The 10,972-nt window shown below is 47.2% G+C and overlaps 1 protein-coding gene across 4 annotated transcripts in view; it reads right to left on the bottom strand.

Moving 5' to 3' along the window:
- Positions 1 to 427: 427 nt before the first annotated feature.
- NRP2 (neuropilin 2) overlaps positions 428 to 10,972 on the bottom strand; it is an 89,658-nt gene continuing 79,113 nt past the window's right edge. Inside the window, exons 16-18 of one of the 4 annotated variants that reach the window (XM_069022262.1) lie at positions 4,914 to 4,982; positions 3,536 to 3,875; positions 428 to 1,105 (exon numbers count right to left, since the gene is read on the bottom strand). In XM_069022262.1, the coding sequence (XP_068878363.1) occupies positions 3,571 to 3,875; positions 4,914 to 4,982 (374 nt within the window). In that variant the 3' untranslated portion in view covers positions 428 to 1,105; positions 3,536 to 3,570. Of the gene's footprint in view, positions 3,876 to 4,913; positions 4,983 to 10,972 lie in introns of all 4 variants that reach the window. The other 3 variants (XM_069022261.1, XM_069022263.1, XM_069022260.1) reach the window with 3 other exon arrangements.

Raw genomic sequence — 10,972 nt, forward strand, 5'->3', positions numbered from 1 at the left:
GTTTGGAGCACCACAGTCAGCCCATACCTACTGGATTCCCAGAGAACAAGAGCTACATAACCACCACTGGACCTTCAGAGGAAGACCAGACCCTTCTACAGGATCACTGCTTTGACAGAACCACATCCATCACCTCAAGAGGACTGCAGCCACCCCTTAATTGGACTGCTTCCACCACCCTGCCCAGCAGGGTGTCAGGTTGTATCCTGACTCTGTCAGGTTAAGCCAGTGTTTCTGTATTATTGCCTTGTTATATATAACAGTAAAGAACTGTTATTCCTATTTCTCATATCTCTGCCCGAAAGCCCCCTAATTTCAAAATTATAATAATTCGGAGGGGAGGGGGTTACATTTTCCATTCCAAGGGAGGCTCCTGCCTTCCTTAGCAGACACCTGTCTTTCAAACCAAGACACCACTGAAACATAATCTCTACCATAATGTTTATTAAATAGTAATTTTAAAAGGTTTTTATACAAATCATATAAACACAGTTTTATTTTTTTTGTTTTGTTTGTTTGTTACACCGAAGAATCACAGTAAAAGCTCTTTAAGTCCGTAAGTCCTGGCTCAGCCAGTAAATGGTCAAATACCTTGAACTGCAAACCTTGGACAATTTCCATTTCTGCATATAATTTCTTAATGGTTTAATTCCCATGCTCACCTCCGGCACCTTCCCACAAAATGAAGTCACCCAGCACTACAACCTGCCCATTAGCAACATGTCCTGCCATGGGAAGTGTGTGGAGGCAACAGCCCATTTAAGCAAAGGCATTAATGCCAATTTTTTTTTCTTTTCTGAATTTCACAGAGGGAATTGCAATCAGCAAACCTAATCTATTTGCAGAGGAGGATGCAATGAATTGAATGCACTGATGACTTTTCCCCCCCTCCCTGTTGAAGTTACAATCAAACAGAGTTTTCCGTAGAACAGTAAAGCACCCGGCAGAAGTAAGTGAGGTATTGGCTGTGCAGCATTATCGGCCTTCTCTCGCCTGGCGAGCTCACACGTGGGCCCTGCCCCAGCTGCCAGGGGCGGGCGGGACACGCGGGCTGGGCGCTTCACTGGGCCCGTGCCATGTCAGTGCCAAGGTCAGCAGTACTCTCCTGCCCCAGATCAAGAGATACATTAACACGAGTCAGTCCCACGGAATAAGTCACATACACGATACATACAGAGAATTCACGTGCGTGTGCAAACACACTATTTCTGAATATATGTATATATGAACTCTTCTCTCTGTACGCCTACTAGACACCATAACATCACCTTTTTAATTATATATTTTCACCTATTGTTTGCCTAAGTTGGCTTTTCTACTGTATGGTCCTTTTCCATTCATCCTTCCCCTCTCTGGTGATTTGAAGGGGATAAAATCATTGAGCAGCAGCAATCCAGCTTTGAAATGGTCTGGTACATTTCCTCTCACTGCCTCTGTTTCTTTTGTACAGTAAAATAACACCCCTGTGGAATTTGTCTGTGAAAAATGCCAAAAGAAATAAGGTGATTCGAAAGGAGAATCAGAGACACATTTACTGCTGTTTTTGTCGGGTGCACAGTGTGAACTAAAAAAATGAAGGCCTTTGTGTGTGCGCATCTCTGCGTGTGTGTACGACCCGTGGATGTTCTGATGACGCAGCTGCTGTATCTGCTCCGCCAGTACACGTGCATCTTTCTTAGAACAGAGAAGGGGCTTTTTTCCTAAAAACTTATTGTCTAAGGGAGCTCTTCATGAAACAGTGGACAAATGTTCCTATTCCCCCAGTACCAAGGAGCAGCTGTGGCACTGCTCATGTGTCCATGCTCATCTCCTCTCCAGATGTTGCTTGTGTCCCCAAACACTGAACTCCTGCACAATTTGTCTATGGGGGCTGGGCAAACTGAGCTTCACAACACATCACACCTTTGTCAATCGCAGTTAGTGAGGAAAATAATGCCATCTCCAACCCAAGCTACTTGCCAGATAAAATGGAAAAATCAGGACATGCCAGGTATTACCAAAGAGCCCCTGGAAAAGCAAACCCAGTGTGACAGAAAGGTTTCTTATTTATGTATGTGCAAGCTGATTGAGGTGATCCATCTGTACTGAACTGGAAATGAAGGCATTGGTTTGGGGTTCAGCATTTGAAGTCTTTTTCTCCATCCAATTGTTTTCATAACACTCTTCTCCCACAGCACAGTGGTAAGTGGAGAGGTACCAGCTGCCACACAATGTAGCCAGACCATTTGAAAGTAGAAGGACCAGATTTCTGCTGGGCTCTTACCAGCAGAGAGTGGTGAAGAAGAGCATTTTGGGGGGAAGGATGAAGGCCTCACTTGCTGTTTGATACAGCACTGATCATCAGCTGGAGGAAAATACTTCTTCTAAGGCACTTGTTCAAAGTAAAAAAAAAACCACAGCTCATGGATAGAACTTGGGGTTTTTGCTACTGATCAGGAGCAGCGCAGCTTTGCTCCGAAGGGGATATGATAGCAGCTGTTTGGTCCAGCAGTGCTGATGGCACCAGCTCACACCCCCAGCTCCAGGGAGAAGGGGAGCACCAGGAAAGTGAGGGGGTGCCAGAAGGCACCATGGCCAGGCTCCCCAGGGCTGTGGGCATGGCTCCAGCCTCCTTCCCAGTTCATTTTCCTCCCTGGCACTTCGGAGAGGTCTCGGCACTGTACCTCAAGTCAAACCCCAAGTGAAGCCCCTTTCCCAAAGCTACTGCCTAAGCACCAGCAACCTGACAGGCTCTATCTTTTGTTTGCTGCAATTTTCTCATTATAGTAAAAAGAAAAACAGGCTTAAGAGGGGTGGGAGATTCAAATAAAGGCCTTCCTGATGAAGGCCTCAGCTGTTGCAATCAAAGATCTGGATTTAATAAATGGCTCTTATTCACAAATCACGTTAAGGCTCTTCAGCTTCTCTCAAAGAGGTGCTTCTACACATAGGGTTTCCCTTCTATTTTCTTTCTTAATGATTTCAGAAAGCGCTGTTGTTACTGTTGACAGTAAAGCCAGTATCCCACCTTTCCCCTGCTACTAGGAGAAGGAGAGTTGAAGGTAACAACATGTTTTCGTTTTCAGGTCTGCAAACTGCAGCTTCCTGTTCTTAGTGTGAAGTGCACAAATCCCTACAACGATACCTGGACGGAGTCTAAAATGGACAGGGGCTCCGTGTGTGTGTGTGTGTGTTATTTCTAAAGAAATCCCTCAGCCTTCTCAGCAACTCACCAGAGAAAGAAGGTGGGAAATAACAATCAACATTGAGTTTCTCACATCCAAAAGGTAAACCAGGCTCCCTCACCACATCCCAGCCATTCACATCAGCAGAAAATGAAGATGAACCAACAAACAAGGGGCTCAGTCCCCCCTTGCCCGGCACAGTCTGGTTTGCAGGAAAGCCACTTGGTCCTGGTGGAGTGTGACCCAGCAGCAGGACCTGGTGGCAGGAGCAGTGCCTCCCTTCACTCCTCCTGCTCCCCTCATTCCCTGTTATGGCATTCAGTTCCCATAGAAAACAGCAAAAAAAGTACCCCCCTGCCAGCCCACCTCACCGGGCACAATGCCAAGGGTGATCCCCAGGCACCCATCAGGCCTCTGAGCAGCACTTCTGGTGGTTCATCTTGACCTTGTGCTTGATGCCGTCATACAGTTCAAAGTTGTAGTTCTCCAGCGTGGTGGAGCTCCGCGAGGACAGCCCAGCATACGAGCACGTGCAGTAGAGGAGCAGACCAGCGCAGATGGCCCCAAGGAGGACGCCGAGGGAGCTCATTGCTATAATGGTCACCAGGATGGGATCCAGGGTGTACAGCCAGCTTTTCTCTTTGTCCAGCTTTGGGGTTCCTGGAGAGTTAGTAGAGAACAGTGTGTCGTTCCTATCCGATCCAAAGTAATCTGCAGTGGAATGGGCACTTATTATCCAGGGATCACTTTTTATTCCCCCCTCACATTTATACATTTCTTACTTGGAGTTGTGATGACTTTACAAGAGTTAAAGTATATATATGCAAATATCTCAGCAGGATTCACTAACCCAGGTCTAGAAATAATGTGAAGCACCAAACTACCAAGACAGTTAGGCATCCTGATTCACATTTAGACATCAGACTATTGACATAGCATGCAAGCATTTTACACCCACTGAAACTCTGGCCCTTCCAGTGCCACTGGGTTCAAAACTATGGAATCAATCAGTCACAGGTCTCAACTTAATTTTCTTCATTTACAAGTCCAAATGCCATGCATGATGCCTTAGGTTTTAACTTTTATATTTTTCAAATCCTGTAGTGCTTAGTGTGTAACTCTGAAAGTTTCTTGTAGCCTGTTAATTTCTGCTCTCTCATGCTAGGTAGACATAACAAAACCTCTCTGGGCCCGCTCTCCAAGTACACCAAGACTGTCCTAGGCCCAAAAACTATAAACCAAAGAGCCTCTAAAGAGGGGGTAAGCTGAGGGCAAAACTGAAGCTTTAATTGGAGAATTAACCCTACTATGCAAATGAACCAAACCTATAAAAGGGTGAAGAACTCGTGACCTGGGGTCCATCTTGGCAATAGCCTCTGGCTGCAGGAGGTACCTTTGAAGGCTTTTCAAACAAATACCTACCTTTATTCCCTTAGTCCTGTCTAGTCTCTGTTTCTAGGAGGCCTCTTAAGGCATCATGAAGCAGCAATTAATGCTTAAAAGATCAGTTTCACTTGTCCTAACACAAATACAATATATTGACTTTGCAAGGTTGCTGGCTGTTGAAAAAGGAAAACAGGAAAAGAAAACCAATGCCTTTGAACACTAAGCCACCATCTCAATGTATGTTCTCAAGTGTGTTCCAGCTCCTCACACCCCTAAAGCTGAGGTTTGTGAGTAATCTTGGCATCTGACACTGAAACACAAGCTGCAACAGCTGAATTGTCCATGTGGCATTTGGATACCAACCTGGATCATCGTTGTCTTCAAAGTCTTGCTCAGAACTTGGAAAGTCATCCTCCATTCTTGGGAAGTTCACTAGAACAACAAAATGGGAAGCACTGTTTGTTAAAAGAGGCCTTCTGGTGGCATCATTGCCACTGGTCACTGGATTGTGAGACCAGCCAGAAGAAAGTAATAGTTAAACTACTACAAGGCTCTTCCTTGTGGAAGGAGGAGGAGCTCTTTATCTTCTTTCCTTGGCCAAAGTTAGTGAAGACTCTTGCTCACGTGAGAGAACAGGATCTTCACACTATGTCACATTTCATGACCACCAAATGACCAGCTTTTGAGAAGAAAAGAGAGTGAGTGAAAAGCAAAGAAACCAGACAACTTGAATAGCACTAAAATATTGTCACTGGTGCCTCCATAATGGCCATAATTCACTATTAACATGCCCATGGGTATTACCCTTACACCTTTGAATAGGATCTTAGTGCCTGTCATTACTTGCCACTAATGCTGGATCCATTTAGCACACACTCTACTTTTCATCTTTTGCCATACATCTGACTGGATATAGAGCTTCAATGACCCAGTTCCTCTTTGGGTTTCAGATAAATTCACAGTAATTTGAGGAATTTGTGTATCTTCATTATATGCTTTAATGCAAAAGCTGGTTGAAATGGAGAGAGAGGCAAATGGGTGTCCATATCTAGGCCCTTATGATAACATTTCCCTGATCCAAATTCCTTTTAGTGGTGACATTTCTTTCTATTGTTCAGCACAAGGACTAGTAACCAAAGGCACATATTATAATCTGAGCAGAAGTAAGTTATTTTCCTGTGCAGTCTTCCTATCATTATCTCTGCGTACAGTTACCATGGCTCTTTTCCACTTTTCCAAAAGAAAATATCTTTTCATTTCAGTCTGCCAAGAGTTTTCAAAGCTGACTGTAACTTGGGGTCCTCAACTGAGAAGGTGTCTCAAAATGATCAGGAATGCAAAAAATCAGGGACTAGAAAGTGACAGAAGTCACACCTTGGAAATAGTTGTAGTTGGAACCAAGATTACTTTGTGTCTTGTGCCAAAATGGCAAGAAGAGTTTAAAGACGTTACTTACAAACAACCAAAACCAAAGAATCTAACTTGTGCCTAAAAAGCCATGTGCAAATAAATTATTCAAAACCTTATAAAAGAATATTTCTGCCTATTTGCATGGATATTTAGGACTTGAAAAGGCCTCCTGAATTGTCAAATACATATTTTTTGCTATCCCAGACAACTGTGTCAGGCAATCCATGGCAGCAACATTTCAAGGTTCCCTTCCAGAGCGGGGTCTCTGCTGAAAGCCATGCTGCCCCAACACCCTCTGACACCTGACTGCAGCAATCCTCTGCTGGTACTGATGATACCTCCCCATTCCTCGGGCAGAATTGTATCACCCAAAGGATTAAGGGATTCCTTTGAATTTTCAAGTGAACCCAGCAACAGGAATGCTCACAGCCCAACACTTGCCCCTCCTGCTGATGAATTCTGCATCTAGCGAGTTAAGCTGACTCAAGGCTGCTGGTACCTTGTTGAAGAAACACAGGTGCACACTGCCTCCTGTAAATCCTCACTTTAGTGGCGAGTTCACATGATTTCTCAACAGTTCTCGAACTGACAGGCCCAGATGGCAACATCTAAGGGCTGGGAGAACTGCCTGAGGGCCTCTTGCAAACATTTAGATCCAAACATGTGGAAAATAACTTGCAAAGCAGTTCACACGTGGAGACATCTGTACTGCTAGTCACCCACTGGAAGACAAGCAGTGAGATTTGCCATCCATGTCACCTATACAACCCTACAGAAACTGTATGTTGCTTAAAGATAAGCAGAGGTCAAAATTAGATGACAGTCTGCCCAAAGAGCCCATGTGTGGAGAAAGGCTGTTGGAAGTCATTTGACATTCCATATTGTAGCTGCTCTAAATTTTGTGTGAGAACTCGCTACCAATTTGATCCTTTTGTAATTTCCCAGGGTAACCTTGAGGGAAAAGCGAGAAATAAAAAAGTATTGGTTAATCAACACTTTCAAAAGAACACCAGTTCTTCCAGCCTGAAAGGAAGGAGCACTGGGAACACTTGAAAAGAGAGAACATTTATACAAAAAGCCCAGCCCAGAATCTGTTTACTCTTCTAGTGATTTGCTTAATTCCCCATGCTAATACAACTCTTAAGTTCTGCTTAAATGACAACTTCCTACTTGCCCATTTTCCTTCCTCCTCAGACCCTCATTCTTCTGTTCCCCACATGCCATTTCATTGCTATTTGATTGTATGTTATCATGCAGGGCTCTATACCCTCTGGAAAGCTTTAGAAAAATATAATTCAACATTTCTTTTTCCATACTGGGGTTTCTTGAGTCATTAACTGAATCAGCTCAGGCTGTGTGGGTGTCTGTGGGAATTGAAGCTGGTGGTCTCAGTTCAGTTCCTAGTGGAGATGATTTAGAATCTAGCCTGTCACAGAATCTAGCCTGCTGTTTGTCATCAATTAGGCTCCTTTGGGACGAGTCTCAGCAATGCTGTCACAAGTGGAGCAGGCTACAGAACTCCCTTAGAAAGTGGTCCCCAGAAAAGCCCTGCAAGCTGGTGGGCAGAATGGGAGAAACATGCATCACTCTGTCTTGTGGAGAGCTGCTTCCTTAAAGGGCAGACTTCAGGCACAATTTACCTTCCATTTTAAAAAGGAAAAAATACACTGGAGAAAGGTAGTCAAGAAAGTTGGGGAGAAACTGGAATTATATATAAGGAATGATTTCTCCTGAGTGAAAGGCCATTTTCAAAGCCTGTGTGCCAAATGATGGCTGTGAGCACCTAGCCAGTCATGGCCAAAAGATGATATTAGCAATGATGTTGGAAACAGCCGGATGCCAAGGAAGGCTGTTATCTGTTGGATCTGAGAGCACTGGCAGCTAAAAGGCTAATTTATGGGCCCTGAAAAAAGAAAGATAAAATTCTAATCAAAGACAAGGGCTGATTTAAGTGCCATGTTTGTATGAACTCACATGGAGGAAGAGCAGGAGAAAATTAGTATTCCCAGAGATTAGAGCTTCAGTGTATGTCTGTTTTAAAATAGTAGCAGGGGTGGGAGGGATTGTGCCAGGGTGGACGAGGGAGGCACAAGAGCAGACAAGGTTCTCTGGTGTCCCACCACAGACGTACACGTGCCTCTTGCAGGAAAGCTCTCTGAACCTGCCCAAGGCAGCTCACCTCTCCAAAGCTGTCTTGAGCATGAGCTCAGCATGTCTTAGAGCCTGGCGTGTACTTCCCACCACCACAGGTGCTTGATGCCAGTCCTCCTGCACAGGCTTGCCAGCAGCAGAGACCTCCGCACCAAGCCAAGAGCTATTGCTTTGGAGAGAACACCCAGGCCTGATTGCTGGAACCTGGACACATTCTTCCAAGGCAAATGACAACTGTCAGGAAAAAAACTGCTATTTCTTTCTAGCCTGACTTTGTCTGGTTTAAGTCCCAGGCACCAGGTCCCTCCACCCTGGGGCAGAGCTCTATCACCTGGCATCTCTCTCTACACACAGGCATTTGCAGATAATCTGTGATGCCTCTTAGAGTCTTTCTGGGCGAACAAAATGAGATCTCAGCAGGAGGTGCCTTTCCCAAACAATGTATCAACTTGCAGCAATTTCCAGATCTTATTATTGCCAGCCTAGAGACACTCTGGCACAGACTAGTCTCTCGTGGAGCGCACTCAGGATACACTCCCACTCTCCCTGTGCTCCTGCTCCCCACTTTCTGCAGGGGCCCACGGGCTCTGGGACTGAAAGCCATGCACCAGGTGATGGTGGTTTGTGAGCTCTGCTTCCTACAGCCTTTCATTCCCAGTAATATCTGTGGCTGTGCCGGCTGGGACAAAAAAGCAGTGTGTAGGAAGAAGAAAAACAAATTGCTGGTTTTGGGGAAATAAGCAGCACATGGTTGTTTCCCCACTGTGGAAAGGACTTGAGGGCAGCCAGCTACATGCTTACCCCTCTCCTGCTGCTACAACATCCCTCTTGGCCAGTGCTATCCTGCCCAGCAAAGGGAGCGTAGGAGGTACACCGCTTCTCTGCTGCCAAACAGTGCCCATGAGGGTCTGACACATTAAATGCAGCCAAAGCCAGGAAAACGGGGTCAGAAATTGCCATTTCCCATTCTTGGCAGAAAGAGGCAGAGCTCCAGCTCCGCTCTCATCCTTGCTTGTCTCTCTTTGCTCATTCCCAGTCCTTTTCTCTCCACAGCAATAGTGTGACTCCAACACACATCATTTTGTTTTGACACAGCAGAGCAGCCGCCATGGCCTTGCCTTGACACCGCTCTGCTTGGCGGCTGCGCAGCACTGCTCCTCTGGCTGGGAGCCCCGGGGGCTGGGGGCAACACCTCCCACCCTCAGCAAATGGAGAAGCACTTCTCAAAGCAGCAGCACAGGCTCCAGGCAGAAACACTCCCTCTGAATCCCCCATTGCTCTATTTCCAGCTGAAAATTCACCTCACTTCTCTTTCCCACTCCTCCAGAAACACAGGACTACTTTAGTTTATAGAAGGGATAAATCCCTGCCAAATTTCAAATTAAAACAGTGCTTTGGCTACAGTTGAGCATTAAAGAAAACAAAGAAGCTGCCACTCCCTGGCCCGGCCTCCCTCTGCAGTGCAGGAACTGCTGGACCTTATTCTCAGATTGCCTTGGGGCTGCCTGGTGGCAAATGGTGCACACCATAGACCACCACAGAACCGTCGTCAAACTGGGGGCACAGATGAGCCTCTTGCACTCCGCCTGCTTCCCATATGAAGATAAGGTGGGAAAGTATGGCTGGGCAGGTGAAGACTCCCCACCAAAAGCACTTGGAGACATGGAGCTGGGCTGGGTGCTTGGTGTGGAGGTGGCCATGAGCAGGCAGCTCTTTGCAGCCCCAGTGCTGCCCTCCAACACGTGGCACCAGGCCCTGCTGCATGCATGGCAGATGGCCAAGGTAGCTGCTCAAAATGAGTACCCTGCCAAACCCCCCTGCAGCAGACACATCCCCTATTGCAGCCTGACCCCTTCTCCAGCGTTCCCTACTCTTGCACCTCTCCTCAGCACCAGCACCAGGCCAGGGAAACAGTGGTGGTGGCGTGTGTGTGTACGGCATGACTGTGGCATTACACAGCGTGTTTCCTCTCCCTCTCTCTTAGCTCTGGACAGCCTGGGTAAGGAGCTGACACGCGGGTTCTGTGCTCCGTGCTGAGCTCACCTGCCCCAAACCAAGCGGCTCCTTGGTGCAAGGGTGGCACTGTGCCCCGCCACTGCCACGCAAGGGCTTGGAGCTGGGGGAGAAGCTGGCAGCTCTGTGGCACCCTGGTATGTTTATCACCCTCCCCGTTGTTGCTGTTTGTTTTTACAGTGCAGTGGCTAACGACACGATTCCTCAAACTGGCAGTCACGCCTGCAGTCTCTGCTAAGAGCCGCCAAAGCCACTGATGGAGGAGCTGTGGCGGAAAGCCAAGCAGCTGTCCAAGCTCGCCTCGGGGCCTCGCCTGCTGTCTGCACGCCTCACTCTGCTGCCCTGACACGGGGTAAGTGGGGGCTGGCCCTGGTAAAGTTAGTAGGTTTTCACAGGGTGTCTAGAGGGGCAAAAATCCCAACATAGCCCCATGCACAGCCTGGTTTCTATCTTGTTCCCTTGCACTCAGCAGCAGAGGCATTTCATCCAGGCCAAGAAAAGCCAAGCTCTCCGCCACAGCCCGGGGAGCGAGCAGCTCTGGGGTCCCTGTGCCAAGTGTCATCCTGCAGGTGCCTGCCCTGGCAGGAGGCTGACCCAACTGTGCGGCCGGTCCCTCGGCTAGTGAGCGAGCTTTGCAGCTTGCTCCTGCCTGATCAGCCATCTCGGACACACTGACATTGCCAAGGCACAGCACAGCCCTCCCACAGCGCCCTTTGCTTTGCCAGGTCAGCACTCCTGCTCTCACATCCCCATTAGGCACTGGCTTTGCCCCAGTGCTTACAGAGAGTGCCCATGGACCCCCTTCTGCTCCTACAACACAATGCAAACTGTAGAGATAAAGATAAAAT

The sequence above is a fragment of the Aphelocoma coerulescens genome, chromosome 7 (genome assembly GCF_041296385.1).
Source record: "Aphelocoma coerulescens isolate FSJ_1873_10779 chromosome 7, UR_Acoe_1.0, whole genome shotgun sequence".
NCBI lineage: Eukaryota > Metazoa > Chordata > Aves > Passeriformes > Corvidae > Aphelocoma > Aphelocoma coerulescens.